Source organism: Rattus norvegicus, chromosome 9 (genome assembly GCF_036323735.1).
Source record: "Rattus norvegicus strain BN/NHsdMcwi chromosome 9, GRCr8, whole genome shotgun sequence".
Classification (NCBI taxonomy): Eukaryota; Metazoa; Chordata; class Mammalia; order Rodentia; family Muridae; genus Rattus; species Rattus norvegicus.
Genome location: NC_086027.1, coordinates 93,758,499 through 93,775,165, shown reverse-complemented (window position 1 = coordinate 93,775,165; position 16,667 = coordinate 93,758,499). Strand labels below are relative to the sequence as shown.

Genomic DNA, 16,667 nt, shown 5'->3' with positions numbered 1-16,667 from the left:
CTCCTCCTCACTGCACCCCTCCCCATCACTGCACTCCTCCTCCTCACTCCACTCCTCCTCGATACTGTATCCCTTCCCTCTGTTTATCACTGACCATAATCCCACCCACTCATTATTCCCACACTGTGCACCCACAGTTAAGAATTCAGGCTCTTAGGTATGGCTATATTTTCAAACGCTAAAAACTTCCAAGTGGAAGATTGTGAAATGTATAGCAATTATTTCAAAAGTCATCCTAGAAGGCTGTTGTTTGCTTGTTTTGGCTTGTGATTTTGTGTGGTGGTGGTGGTAAGTGGAGAGGTGACACAGTGGTTAAGGACACTTGCTATCATTCAGAAAGGACCTGGGTATGGTTTCTAGCACCCACACAGTGCCTCACAACTGACCACAGCTCCAGTTCAGGGTATCTGACCTGCCTTCTGTCATCTTAGGGGATGTGGAACAAAAATGGTATATACATACAAATGCAGACAACACCACACACACACACACACACACACACACACACACACACACACACACACGCATGCAAACAAAAAACCCAAAATAGATCAATCTTATAAAACATTTTAAAATTTGAAGTATTAATTTTAGAATGTTTCTTTTTAAGTGACATATCCCACGCGGAACCTGCATAGTAAGTCTTCCGAAGCACGAGACATGTGTTTCCAAAAGAGAGAGACACTAGAGCATACATACCAAGGTGATTTGGTGATCCGGGGAGTTGATGATTCTCACTTTGGTTTCCATGGGTGAGGCTGGAATTTAGTCTATCATTACTTCCCCAGCCTGAGGAATAATTGATTTCATAGTGAGTATCCATGTTAGATATACAGACAGAAGGAAATACCCATTTAATGCAACAGTGAGAAGCTTGGAAACAGGTACAAATGACACTGAGAATGAGCCACAACAACAACAACAACAACAACTACAACAACAACAACAACTACAACAACAAGAACAACAACAACTACAACAACAACAACAACTACAACAACAAGAACAACAACAACTACAACAACAACAACAACTACAACAACAACAACAACTACAACAACAACAACAACAACTACAACAACAACTACAACAACTACAACAACAACAACAACTACAACTACAACAACTACAACAACTACAACAACAACTACAACAACAACAACTACAACAACAACAAGAACAACAACAACAAGAACAACAACAACTACAACAACAACAACAACTACAACAACTACAACAACAACAACAACTACAACAACAACAACAACTACAACAACAACTACAACTACAACAACAACAACTACAACTACAACAACTACAACAACTACAACAACAACTACAACAACAACAACAACAACTACAACAACAACAAGAACAACAACAACAAGAACAACAACAACAAGAACAACAACAACAACTACAACAACAACAACTACAACAACAACTACAACAACAACAACTACAACAACAACAACTACAACAACAACTACAACAACAACTACAACAACAACTACTACAACAACAACAACAACTACAACAACAACTACAACAACAACTACAACAACAACTACAACTACAACAACTACAACAACAACAAGAACAACAACAACAAGAACAACAACAACAAGAACAACAACTACAACAACAACAAGAACTACAACAACAAGAACAACAACAACAACAACTACTACAACAACAACAACAACTACAACAACAACAACAACAACAACTACAACAACAACAACAACTACAACAAGAAACGCCGGCAGCAGCGATGCAGTAACAAACACGACTATGAATGCTCTTCACGGGGTCACTTGACATCGTCTAGAGAGTGTACCCTTGTCACACCCCTTTCACAGGAGATGACCCAGGGCTCAGACAGGCCAGGTAACATGTCTAGGCTCACAAAGGCAGAATTTCAACTCTTATATTTCTACTCCGCTAGGATCTTAAGGCATAACTGGATCCTAATACTTAGTTGGGTAAAAGGTTACATCCCCTGAAATGGCCTTCACACCCTCTGATAGCTGACATATCATCACTTTAAGTCACTGAGAAGATGAATGCAATAACGGTATAAATATCCGATACATCAGAAAAGAAAGCCATTCTAAAATTAATTTTAAAAAATTCTAAATTAGTAGTAGTTTAAATATCTATTCAATTAAGGAAGTAGAGGGTTTAATTAGACCATCAAAGGGAGCCAGTGCTGGTGCGTGCCTTTAACCCCAGCATTCTGGATGCAGAGGCAGGCCAATCTCTGTGAGTTCAAAGCCTGGTGTACAACTCCAGGACAGCCAAGGTTACACAAGGAAACCCAGTTTCAACAAACAGATAAGCAAAAAACAACAATAAGAAAAAACCAAAAGGGTTCTTTTTAGCAATCTGTGTTGTCTGGAGAGGGATTACCATCTGTTACCCCAGTGATAGCAAATGAAGGTATCATAAAAGGAGTCCAGTTGTGTCATGACCTGATGAGGTAAACCCAAAGGGGAAAATTTGTTGCTTCACAGAAGCATTCTCACCACACCCTTCTAACCACCACTGGACGTGAGAGCAGAACAGGTAGGCAGTCAAGCAAAGCACAGGCAAACCAGTGCGAATCCACAGATACAGGCAACACATATAGGAGATGGAACCTTTCTACACAACCCAGAGTACCAAGGCCCCAATATTTAAACCTTAAACTCGGAGCCACTATGAATGTAGATAATGTTGTAGACATCAAAAATACGAGGAAAGAGCCTGCCCATGCTCACAGTGTGTGGATGGTTTTTTTGTTTCTATTTTGTTTGTCAACAAAACAAGACAGGGTCATCTGGGAAGAGGGACTCTCAATGGGGACAACTTCCACTATCGGATTGGCCTGTAGGCAAGACCCTGAGGGCCACTTGATTAATAACTGACATGAGAGGGTCCAGTCCGCTGTGGGTGTTGTCATCCCGTGTAGGTGGTCCTCAGATATGGACGAAAGCAGGCTGAGCAAGCCATGGGGAGCAAGCCAGTGCACAGCATTCTATAAGATGAGCTAAACCCTTTCATCCCCAAGTTGCTTTTGGTCATGGTGCTGTATCACAGCAACAAAGGCAAAGTGGGGCCCAGGGGAGGAAACAGCAGTGTTTATAGAATCAGCAAGGACAGACCGTCAGAAAAGGAGTGATTGAAGGGTGACAAGGTCAGGGTTGCTTGAGAACAGCTGCCATTAGGTCCTAAAGAGAAATAAAAAACCAATATGTTTATCTCAGATTTGGAGAAGGAAGGTTCTTTTATCTTGACATAAGGGATAAATAACCCAACAAGGCACCAATGCAGAGTTCATCTGGAGCTGGTAAATTCCCCCTGATTTTTGAGGTCAGACTCAGGTCATGGAGTAGGGTACAAGGGTCACCCTTGGCTCAGTAGAGTCCTGCCTGAGCCACTCTAGCACCTGGTGGTGACTTGTCTTCAGAAGCCCACATCAGTCCTCAGAGCTTTCCTGTCCTATGGCCTTACGTGAGTTCTCAGGAGTCCTTGAACCATGTCTCCTTTGACACAAGCGCCTCCAAGTATATATCAGGTGGCTCATCCCTGCTGGCCTTCTCTTGGGGGTTCAATGACAGCTTGCCTTCCTTCCCTCACTTTCTTGTTATTCCTTCCTGTACTTTTCCTCTGTGTTCCCCCACTTCTGTTTCATGTTAGCAGTACATGTTCAAGAACACAGACTCTGCCCCCAGAATGCCTGGACTCTTGCTGCTACTTTGACCCCGTGAACACTCCACACACGGTCTCTCCCAATTCAACCTTCCTCGTCTGTAAACTGGGCATCTGAATGATACCAATCCTTAATGGCAGCTGGCTTAGACAGACACCAAGAGTAGATGCTAAACAAGAAACTAAAAGGATCTTTCCATCATTGTCTTTAATTCTGTTTATTATGACACTGAGCCCCTTATCTGAATTTAATTAAACCATAAGACACCCTGTGCTGTCTGGAGACTTGATTTCTGTGGGGAAATCCCACCCAACACACATCTGGTGTCAGAGTTGTAAGGGCACACACAAAACAGAAGCATCTCTCTTACAAAGCGTTTCCTCTCAGAGGCTATCATAGACCATAATGCTTCACCCTTTATTATGATCATTCCTTCAGGGGATTTTCTAAATTGCCTTGACTTCCAAGTAGTCAGTCTCTTTCAATCTGGGCTCAGATTCCTTCATCGTGGGTATCAGGATGACACCTGATGTCATGGCTGCTCTGCCAAGATCCTGCTTCCCATTCGAGGCTGCTAACAGTTTGGATCTCAAGGACTCCCCCTCACTCCTAGGCTCATATATTAGATGTCTGCCCCTCAGAATGGCTCTAATGGATTCTGGTGACCATTAACCAGTAGCACCTGGTGGAAGGTGGTTGGATCACCAGGGGTGTACCTTTGAAGGACCACAGGCACCTCTTCTTTTCCTTGCTTCCAGGACCCCATGAACCTTTGCTTCACCCAGTCCCTTGCTTTGAAGTTCTGCCCCACCATAGGCCTTAAATAGTGAGGCCCAACCATCTGGACTGAAGTCTCTAAATCCAAAAACCCAAAGAAATTGACTGGCCTGGTTCTGTTTTATTTTTGAGGGAGTTTTAGTATGCAAATTGGCTGGTCTCAAACTCACAATCCTCCTGCCTCAGGGTTTTGCATGTCCAGCTCCTCCTGGGTAATTTGTCCCAGTATAGGAAAGTTAACACTAGGCTCACACCCACTGCCCGCCCTCCTGTCTCTAGTTCTTCTGATTCACACTCTTCTAATGGTCACTTTTATTTCCTATTCTCCAAGGAGAGGAGAAACTTTCTGCAGCTGTAGTTACCTTGTTCAAGACTCAGCTGGGAGTTTGGGTCTCCTCCATCACTCCTTTGGAAACACAATCCATTTGGTAACACTAAGTGGGAGGAGAGGGAGGGGGAAGAAGAGGAGGAAGCCATTAGAGATCTGCGGCAGGGACCAGGGGCAGCATTTCAAACTTACACATTTAGGGATTTTAAGCCCTCCATCACTTGAAGTTCAATGGGTTTCCTATGACAAAGTTCACCCATCATGCCCTGGGAGAGAAAAGACTCCCACAATGGACTTTATGCTGCCCATACAGAAATGAGACACTCAAGATCAAGAACAAAAGAGGAAAAGAAACTCTGTGAGCTGTGTTGTTCTTCCCGTGTTCAGAAGGCAGTGAAGGTATACATTAGAACAGGAAAAAAATAGAAGGAAAACATGGCTTCCAGGGTATCGCAATGGCATGAAGAAACATGGGGTTTTCAAGGGTCAAAGATCGAGGATCTGGCATGTACCACAGCAGGTAGCTTTGAAGATGGGCGAGATGGGGCTGGAGAGCTGGCTCACACATTGTTGCTTTCTATGAGCATGAGGTGCTATACTACGATGGATCCTGCACCTACAGCCAAGCTGTCACCCAAGGTGGGTGTCACCCAAGGTGGGTGTCACCCAAGGTGGGTGTCACCCAAGGTGGGCTGTCATGTGTATCATTGTTAGGGTTCCCGCTGAAGAGGCACGGCCGTGCTACCCTACAGACAACCAGCATTTCTAATCCTATCCTTGTCTACACAGACTAATGATGCTGTGCCTCTCATGGTCCTAGGAGCCTAAACGTCCAGCAAGAGAGCACACGATGCATTGCACATTAGTTTTGAAACTGTAGTTGCCCTGCTCCACATGTGGCCCATGGCAAAAGCTTCATATGTGTTTGTTGACAGCAAAAAGGACTGTGCTGTCATAAGGGGATGTTAAACCCAATTACCACGTTCAAAGCTTTGATAAATGAGTTGCAAATCTGGATATTTCTCCATGTTGACATTACTGAATACTTCATAGAGGACCTTCATGCTGAATATCTTCTCCAGTTTATCCAGGGCTCTGTAGATCACTTCCTGTACACGGACCAGGGCTCTATACGAATCTTGAAGATCCTTAAATAAAAACATTGAACAGAGAAAATTTCAGTGCAGGCTTCCAGGACACAGAAGAGCCCTAGAAAAAGGATTATAGTTAGTGTCCCTCAATCCCCTACAAACACATCTCCTCAGGGGAAGCGTTATACTTGCACGACTACTTCATGAAATGAGTATACATTGTCTCTTTGAAAGTAAGCACTGGTGACCTCCAGCAACCATCCTCATTTATATGACATGTAAGAAGGGCCACCTTTGGAAGGGAAACATGGGTTAAAGGTCAACTATGGAGCTGGTGAGATCGCTCCCCCTGTAGAGACAATTGCCACCAATCCTGGTAGTCTGAGTTCAATCCCTGGCATTCAGACGGTGGAAGGAGAAACCAACTAGCCACACTTGGTCACTTACGTCCCCATGTGCACAGCAGCTGACTCATACATATGCCCACACAATACAGACACACACATACTCATAAGTAGATTTAATAGTTTTTTAAATGTGTGGAGGGGCTGAAGAGAGGGCTCGGTGGTTGAGTTTGCTTGGTGCTATCACAGAGGACCCACATTCAGTTCCCAGCACCAACACAGGAGCTCACAAACATCTATAACTCTGATTCCATGTGATGGTTCAGTGTTCTTTTCTGGTCACCATGGCCACCAGGCACATAAGTGCTATGCACACATAGGTATGGGGAGCATACTTGTACAGGAAAGAATTAAATATAAATACATTCTTCTTTTTAAGGCAAACTAATGCATGTCTCATAGCCAGGGTACTTTTGGAATAGATTTGGCAGATGGCCAATGGTACTCTGTGAACAGGACAAGTACTGGCCTCCTGTTTAACACTGATTTATCATGAAGGAAAAAGTTATCCATCCCCTCTGATTGTGAACCCTACCAGAGGGTGGCATATTCATAAGGCAAAAGAACACTAGAAATGATTTTTGTAAATTTTGCCCTAATAAGACACTCCGTAGGTTTGAATTTCTTAAATCTAGATTCTTAAAGTAAACATTTACTAAAACATAATGTACTAAATGAAATTTTATGAGGCCCCTTTGAAAAAATAATCGAACAGTTAATTAAAATCACCTTTGATTTTTAGTTTATTTCTTCCATTTAGTTTAGTTTACCTTGCATATATTACATATTGGGAAATGTACAAGGCATTGCTTATCCATGGAGAACCCCCATTCTGATCTACCTCATCTTCAGCCCACACTGATGCCAGAGGCGACATGGAACACCATTCCCTCGGAGAGAAGCAGGCCCATCTCCTCTGAGGCCTCTGCTTCTCCTCTTCCTCAATACCCGCAAAGAATACATCCAGAAATAGTTTCATGACAGGTATCACTCACAGGAAGCCCAGTTTTAAATCTGAGGCCATAATTCTGATGCATAATTGATGAATTTATTATTGCAAATGATACCTTTATATAGTGCTGTGAAACGCCATGAGCTTTCCTTGTCAAGATTTAGTCCTGAGTCTGTAGGGATGGATTGGTGGTTCAGAGCACGTGTAGCTCTTGCAGAGGACCTGTGTTTCATCCCCTGAACCACATCAGGTGGCTCACAACTGTAACTCCAGGTCCAGGGAATCTGGAGCCCTTCTCTGGACTCCCTGGGCATCAGCACCTATGTGAGCATACACATACATGCGTGCGCACACGTATACACACACACACACACACACACAAACACATACACACACACACAGATGCATGAACACACACATGCATGTAAGAAATGAAATCTTTTAAAAAAGTAAGTCCAACCTTCTGTTTAAAAAGTAAGTCCAACCTTAAAAACCTGTTAATCATCTAAAGTTTGATTCCAAGGTAATTAAATCGTAACTTAATTTGGAGCTTGTTTACCAGGTTATGATGTAGTAAATTTCACTTACTTCATACATTTTAGCAGTGATTAATTCATGATCTCGGAGGCCCTCAAGAAAAGGAAATGGATTTTTTATTGCATTAGAAATTGCCACTTTCTGTCTCTTGAAGTGTTGAAATATAAGTTCAAAGGGAAACGTCTCTGTATTCTCATGTTCACTGGACATCCTAGGGGGGAAAATATCATGGTATAATGGTTATCAGTACAATAGATGCTTGTGGAAACTATAAAGTTTTATATATGAAAAAAGACTTTGAAGAACTAACAAACTTAAGATAAAGGTCTTGATTTAACCCCAACGCATCGACTAACTGACTGGAAGCTCTGAGTTCAAGTGAGAGAGACCCTGCCTCAATTACACGATGGAGACTGATAGAAGAGAAAACTCAACATCAAGCTCTGACTTCCTCACACGTGTGCACACATATGTGTATCTGCACACACGTAAGCTCTCACACATGTGAATGTTTTTACACATTGCGTATATACTGCAGACCAAAGACATACAAAATAAAGTTAAGCATAGTGCTAATTTTGATTATTGAATTCCACTATTAGTTGTCCTCATACAGTTTTAGTGAAAAGTAATATTCTCAACAAATTATATGAAAATATTTATGGTGGCATTGTTGATAGCCAAAAGATAGAAGTCATTGAAATGACCTTTAATTGCTGAGTAGACAAATGACATAGAACAATCTATCCAATGAAATGAATAAATAGGGACAAAATGGTAAGACATTCTACAACATGGATGAATCCCAAAAATTGTTTGTTAATGAAAGAAGCCAAACCCAGAAGGCTAAATGATGTATAATTTCATTTCTACAAAATGCCCAGATGTGAAATCTATGCAGACAGATGTATTAGTGGTTGCTTGGACTAAGGGGGATGAGAATGGACTGTACATAGCTGCAAGGGATTCTTTTAGGGATGGGGGAGGACGGCATCCTAAACTCTTACTATAGTACTGGGTGCACAGCTCGGCAAAAAGTCCTTGGATTTATATTCAAATGCATAAATTTTATTGCAAATAAATTTTACTCCAAGAGGTGCAGAACTGAGAGTGGACACTCAAAAATCTACACAGAGTGAGAAAGTTGAGAGGCTACACTTTTTTTCCTCTGGAATATAAGCAAAGGAGGAAATTTGAATAATGAACACACATTGTGTCCCAATTGGTTTGGGTTTTTTAAATTTGTTCCCTTTTGTTTCTGTCAACTTGACACAAGCAAAAGTACTTTGAGAAGAGGAACTTCAACTGAACATGAATACCTCCATAGTTATTGCTTGTTAGGCATGTCTATGTGACATTTTCTTGATTGATGATTGATGTGGGAGGGACCAGCTAACTGCGGGCACCACCTCAGGACATGTTGTTCTGGGAAATATAAGAAAGTAATTCTACATCCCATAGAGGACTAATATCCAATATATACAAAGAACTCAATAAGTTAGACTCCAGAGCATCAAATAACCCTATTAAAAATGGGGTACAGAACTAAACAAAGAATTCCTCAACTGAGGAATATCAAATGGCCAAGAAGCACCTAAAGAAATGTTCAACATCCTTAGTCATCAGGGAAAGGAAAATCAAAATAATCCTGTGAGTCAACCTCACACCAGTCAGAATGGCTAAGATTAAAAACTCAGGTGTCAGCAGATGTTGGTGAGGATGTGGAGAAAGAGGAACAATCCTCCATTGTTGGTGGGATAACAAACTGGTACAACCATTCTGGAGATCAGTCTGGACGTTCCTCAGAAAATTGGACATAGTACTACCTGAGGACCCAGCTATACACTCCTAGGCATATACCCAAAATATGTTACAACACATAACAAGGACATATGCTCCACTATGTTCATAGCAGCCTTTTTTATAATACCCAGAAGCTGGAAAGAACCCAGATGTCCCTCAGTAGAGGAATGGATACAGAAAATGTGGTACATTTACACAATGTAATATTACTCAGCTATTAAAAACAATGACTTCATGAAATTCTTAGGCAAATGGATGGAACTAGAAAATATCATTCTGAGTGAGGTAACCCAGTCACAAATGAACACACATGGTATGCATTCACTGATAAGCAGATATTAGCCCAAAAGCTCAGAATACCCAAGATACCATTCATAGACCACATGAAGCTCAAGAAGAAGGACAACCAAAGTGTGAATGTTTCAGTCCTTCTTAGAAGGGGGGACAAAAATACTCACAGAGGAAATATGGAGACAAAGTGTGGAGCAGAGACTGAAGGAAAGGTCATCCAGAGACTGACCACCTGGGGGATTCATCCCATGTACAGCTGCCAAAACCAGACAATATTGCAGATGCCAAGAAGTGCATGCTGACAGGAGCCTGATACAGCTATATCCTGAGCGGCTCTGCCAGAGCCTGACAAATACAGAGGTAGATGCTACCAGCCAACCACTGAACCGAGAACGGGGTCCCCAATGGAGGAGTTAGAGAAAGGGTTGAAGGAACTGAAGTGGTTTACAACCTCGTAAGAACAACAATATCAACCAACCAGAACCCCAGAGCTCCCAGGGACTAAACCACCATCCCAAGACTATACAGGGATGGACCTATTGCTCCATTTGCCTATGTAGCAGAGGATGGCCTTGTTGGGCATCAATGGAAGCAGAGGCCCTTGATCCTGTCAAGGCTCCATTCCCCAGTGTAGGGGATGCCAGGGCAAGGAGGTGGGAGGGAGTGGGTGGTTGGATGGGGGAGCATCATTATAAAAGCTGGGGGAATAGTGGGTTTCTGAAGGGGAGACCAGGAAAGGGGATAGATAACATTTGAAATGTAAATAAAAAATCAAATAAAAGAAAAAAAAGAAAGCAAACTGACCAAGCCAGTAAGCTATGCCAGTTTCTGCTTCAATTCCTGACCCCAGGCTTCTGCTTGGGTTCCTGCCCTGACCTCAGTGATGGACTGTGATGTGGAACTATCAGCCAAATAAACCCTTTCCTTCCCAAGTTGTTTTTGGTCATGGTGTTATATCACTGCCTTAGAAACCAAGCTAAGAGTCTACATGACTCTGAATAGGGATGCCAGGAGGTGACAGACAGCACTGAGTTAAAAAGGCATCTTGGTGATGTCAGGATGTCTATGACTTAGCCCCCAACACAGAATGATCAACCAGTAACTACCTCCCCCCACTCAAACACAACAACTGCAAGAGGAGACTAACCTTACCCACGGGCCACCAAAGCCACATGTGAAGGGCAAGAGAAGCATTTTCTCTGCCTGCATTGTCCCTCCTCAGTCTAGGATTAGACTTACCAAGATGGTGACCCTCGACCTCAGGTCTGTCTATACTGGGGAACCAGAAACAAGCATAGAGCTCCCCCAGAGCTCTGACGTGCCCTACGGGAGGTCTCCCTCTGTCTTGCTCAATGAAGAACACCGAAGGACTCAGGAAGCCATGAAAAGAACAAACAGGGCAGGATGATAAGATGGGGGTGCAGCCCTGTCTCCACTATCAGTGGTGCTCAGTGGGAGAGCACAGTCAGCTGCTCTGCTCTACCCAGGCAGCCTGTGCCTCCACCTGTCCAGGGAAGGCACTTATGGTTCCTGCCTAGCAGCAGTCCGGTATGGCCACAGTGCCTGTCTGTCTATTCCCCAGGACAGTGTGTTGTCTCTATCTCATAGCAGAGTATTGTTTTGGCTCCACCAAACCAAGGAGTGTAATAGCAAGCAACCCCATCTGGCTCAGAGTCTAGCCTAGGACCTCCTCTAGGCAAATTTGAAGAGACACCTTGACAACAGCCACTCGTAAAAAGGAAAGCATTTAATTGTGCCTGGCTTACAGTTACAGTTACTTATTGTCATCAGGTCAGAGAGCATGGCCAGATGTGGACAGATGTGGTGCTGGAGACGTAGCTGAGAGTTCTAGATCTGGCTCGGCAGGCAGCAGGAAGAGAGAGACTCTAGGCTCGGAACGGGCTTTTTGAAACCTCAACGCTCTCCCCAACCCCCAGTGATACACTTTCTCAAACATGGCCACACCTCCTAATCCTTTCAAATAGTGCCACTCGCTGTTGGCCAAGTGTTCCAATCTATGAGCCTATGAGAGCCATTCTCATTCAAACCTACTCACACAGTGCATTCACTGTTTAGGACCCACTTAGCCACCTCATGCTTCAGGCCAGAAGGGCCACCATAGCCAATGGCAGAGAAGAGAGAGCCCAGAAACACAAAGGAATAAAGGGCCCCTTGGTGATTAATCAATGATGTCCTTAGAACCCGACAGGAATCAAATATAATCTCAGATAGAAAACACCCCCCACCCCTGGTTAACCTTGTGGTATGAGCTGCCCAATGTCCAACCGTAAGTGATGGGGGTGTAACCATAACAACCAAATAATAAACAGAGGACCATAGAATGGAAGACCCCATCTGGAGGAATGATCCAGAAGCCATGAGGAAACTCTTCTCAAGGCTCTTAGCAGAGCAGAACTGATAACAGGGGGTGAAGACGGGCAGGGAGTTAAGAAGTGTAGGTTACAGAGGAGCCTGCAGAACCATGGAGATAAACCAGGGCCCCTTGTAAAATGTATTTTATCCTACATCACAATGTATTTCTTAAAAACTAGAAGTTAGGAGATGGAGAGACGGAGCAGTGGTTAAGAACACTGTCTACCTTTCCAGAGGACTCGGGTTTAGTTCCCAGCACCCACATGGTAGGTCACAGTGTCTGCAACTCCTGGGAACTACCACACTCTTCTGACTTCCTGGGGCACCAGGCATGATATACTGCATAGACACACAAGTAGGCAAAGCCTCATACACATAAAATCATGAAACAATACTTAAGGTTCAATTAGAAATCAGGACTAGCTAGCTGGCTCAGTGGCTTAATCCACAAGTGAAAAGACAAGTTCAGATCCCCAGAGCTCACACAAATGCTAGATTTTATAGAACATGTTTGCACCTGCAGCTCCATAGGCGATGGAGACAGGAGACTCCCCAGAAGCCTCACCTCCCAACTAACTTAGTGGACACAGAGGCAAACAAGACACCCTGCCTCAAACTCAAAACAAATGCAAAGTGAGCACCAAACCCCAACATTGTCCTCTGATCTTCACACGTGCGTCATCACACACACACACACACACACACACACACACACACACTGCACTCATACACACATATATACACAGCATTCACACACATACTCATATATGCACAGTGCATTTGCACGTGCATACCCAAATACAGGCACTGCATTCACACATATACATACACACTGCATTAACACACACACACACACACTGCACACACACTGCATTCACAAGCACAGCACTCACACACATACACACAGATTATTTCATACACACACACACGCACATGCACACACACACACAAACAACATTCACACACATACACACACACTAGGCTCACACACACACATACACACACATGCTCACACACTGCATTCATACACACTTGCTCACATAAGCACAGCATACACACACTCATGCACACACTGTGTTCACACACAGTGACAAACTTTTTTAAAGTTAGAAAGGAAGGAAACGAAGCTACTGAACATTAAGCCATTGCCATGGGGGAAGACCTGGAGACAACCCTTACGAATGCAAAAATAAAAACCATAAAGAGGCTTACACAGGGGGCAGTGAGGACCAGGGAGGCTAATGTGACTCTGAGGGAGAATCCTTTTGCCTAAAGGAACAGACAGACGAAAAGAAAAGCTTTCCCTGAATAAGGATAGACTCACACATGTTACCTAATGAACTGTGATCCAAACAAAACAAACAAAAACTCAGGGCGGGCCTGTAAGTCCAGGGACTCAGGAGGCTGAGGCAGGAGAATTATAGTTTGAATGTTAGCCTGGACAACTGAGTGAGATTGTGGGCTGGGGTTAGAGTTCAAAAGTAGAGAAATCGCTTGGCAAGCACAAAGCTCTAGGTTCGGAGGCAGGAGCTGCAAGTGGCAATGCTGAACCCCAGACCCCAAGGGGGCTTGGTTTCCTCAGTGGCTTCCATTACACTTTATTTATGGATGTGTCTTTCGTCCAAGATCAATACTAAAATTCAAATTTTTAACTTTGTGTAAAAGGAAACTCACCACACACAGAGTCAAAAGACAAGGGAGAATACCCCTGCAGTTTCTCAGGATATTTAGTGAACACATAGAAGAAGGCGTAACATCTGACTAAAGAGAGTGAAAAGCAAACCAGTGACAGGGGAGAGAACCGAAGGGCACCAGAAAACAACCCATTTCCTGCTTAACAGGGAGACTATGGACAGGCACACTGCTCTATCACCTTTGCACACTTTGGCTGAGAGAGGGAAGGGTCCTCATCACAATAGCCACGGGCAGGGAAGTGCATTGGCTCTGCCGCCTCAGAAGCTATTTGGCAACGTCTATAATAAGCAAGTGGTCACCAACGCCCTTTGTCCCAGTAGTCCCATTTAAATCTTTGATACAAGACAAAATGTCAGTCTGTAAACATAATGCACCGTTCCTTCCAAGTGTGGGTGACAGTCAACAATGGTAGTGAGTGAAAGTTCATCAAAAGGAGACTGGTTTAAAACTCGTGGAAAGGCCTGGCAAGATGGCTCTGTGGTAAAGGAGTCAGTAAACAAGTCTGATGACTTGGGTCGGATCCCAGAAGCCACAGGGAAGAAGGAAAGAACCAACTCCCCTGCTCTGCCCCCCTGACTCCACAACACGCACAAAGCTGCCTCACACGTGCACACATAAATAAACACAACAATGAATTATAAATTTTTTGGCTCATATACAAGGGCTCTGAATGGTAGGGAGCTGTGACAAAGGATAACGGAAACATGCACCCATTACACTGAGGATTTCATGAAGGTTTCTACTTTTTAAATAAGCTAAGGCTGAAAACACAGGACAACATTACGAAATGAAAATACACATTAATGAAGACAAGTTACACATGGAAATGCATTGGGAAGCATAAAAGGGCTGGAGAGATAGGCCAGCAGGTCAGAGCAATGACTGTTCTTCAAAAGGATTGGAGTTCAATTTGCAGCACCCATGTCTGGCAGCTCATAGCCATCTATAACTCCAGCTACGGGGATCTGACACCCTCTTCTGGCCTCCAAGGGCACATGCCCTAACAGTATACACACTGTTTCTCTCTGTCTCTTACACACACACACACACACACACACACACACACACACACACGAACACACGTGCCCAATAAATATTTTATATATATATACACACACACACACACACACATACATACCCAGGCATATTCAAGGCCTGAAGTTCAACTGTAGTACTGAAAAAAAAAATGTATTACTTCCTTTGTATTAACAAAAACACTTGTAATATTATTTATGGGTAGTAGCACATCTGAGTTACCACTGCTGGAGCAAACAGAATTCTACCATTTCCGGTCATTAGTGTGAACTTCCTAGAACAGAAAACTAAAGGGAAATAAAAACACGCGGCTTGCCCTGGCCTTTGCAATCAAAGCCCTTTCTTGTCTTTTGTCTTCTTTGGATTGAGGCCTGACAGTGAGAGCTTAGAACAGGAGCGAGCCTGGGACCAGCTTTCTTGGTCACAAGTCCTGCTAAGCAGGTAGGAGACCAGGACTGCAGGTGCCAACACTGTACCCAGCATCCTCTGCTGTTTGGAATTCTTCCCTGAGATGATCTTCCTGCAGTAGACCTGCTGTAATGCCAAGAAAGGCAGAGGGACAGAGAGCTCTCCGGTCACAAGATAACAACAGAATCGTGCTACCGGAGTCTCTGTCAGCTGTGGCCAAAGTCTCCCTCTAACAGCTGAGCAGTGGTCGCAAAGACAGTTATGATAAGCACCCCCTTCCCGCGCGTGCATGCGTGCGTGCGTGCGTGCGTGCGTGCGTCTGTCTGTCTGTCTGTCTCTGTCTCTCTGTCTCTCTCTGTCTCTCTCTGTCTCTCTCTGTCTCTCTCTGTCTCTCTCTCTCTCTCTCTCTCTCTCTCTCTCTCTCTCTCTGTCTCTTTGTCCCCTCCCCCCAAATCTGTCCACTCACACTACGGCCAAAGCTACTTCAAGTCAGGTGATTTGAACTGATTGAAGCTTCCGCCACTAACTCAAGACATAAAATCAACCCTGTTGTCAGAGGGAAAGGTGACAGAGGGAGGAAGACCCACCTGGAGCTGAAGCTGTTCCCTTCCATTTTCCAACACCTGCCTGGGGTCTGGGACAGTGAGCTCGGACGCCTTGGTGTCTGCACAGGCTTCCGGACTATTTGCTGTGGCCCACAGCTGAGAACAGGAAGTGAGCCTGAGTACTAACAAACCAGAGAGGGCTCCGCCCTGATGGGGAAAACAGAATCGAAACTATTTCTCTAATCTCAAGGGTGCTGCAGTGTGATACTTTCCCGTCTTTCATTCTTTTGGAATGTGGTGGCACGGAGGAGGAGAAAAGAGGACCTAGAAGATTGCGAAGAGGTACACCAGTGAAAAGCTGACCTCGTTCCTGAGAGTGCCTTATTTATGCAAAGATGGGAAAACCAAACCAAACCAAACCAACAAACCAACAAAAAAAAACCCTCAGCAGAAACTGAAACTGTTCTCTGTTGCTCCTGTGTCTAGGAGGGGAGCTGCATTCCTCAGGGTTGGCTGTGATCCCTCTTTTGTCACGTCCCTGGCTGAAGTGACTTGGGTTGGGAGAGATGGGAAGGAGGGGCAAATACTTGCAAGGTAGCTCTCAGGCCAGCAGGAGACCCAGGAGCTGGTTACTTACCAGGACAAGATTTCTCTCAGACCTGGGACAGGGGAGATCCCCCAACTCCATAGACACATTGAGTCAGAGCACTGTCTCTGAGGAGTCATCATCCCAG

The 16,667-nt window shown here is 44.1% G+C and overlaps 1 protein-coding gene across 41 annotated transcripts in view; it reads right to left on the bottom strand.

Annotated features, from left to right (window-relative positions):
- Sp100 (SP100 nuclear antigen) overlaps window positions 1-16,191 on the bottom strand; it is a 66,094-nt gene extending 49,903 nt beyond the window's left edge. For 39 of the 41 annotated variants that reach the window (XR_005488939.2, XR_010054616.1, XR_010054615.1 and 36 more), the window contains exons 1-6: window positions 15,976-16,191; window positions 7,835-7,994; window positions 5,779-5,947; window positions 4,834-4,905; window positions 3,147-3,212; window positions 700-789 (exon numbers count right to left, since the gene is read on the bottom strand). Coding sequence is in view for 38 of the 41 variants with exons in the window: in XM_039083898.2 (XP_038939826.1) it covers window positions 700-789; window positions 3,147-3,212; window positions 4,834-4,905; window positions 5,779-5,947; window positions 7,835-7,994; window positions 15,976-16,001 (583 nt within the window). In the remaining 3 variants the exon portion in view is untranslated. 41 annotated transcript variants of the gene reach the window in all.
- Window positions 16,192-16,667: the final 476 nt, after the last annotated feature.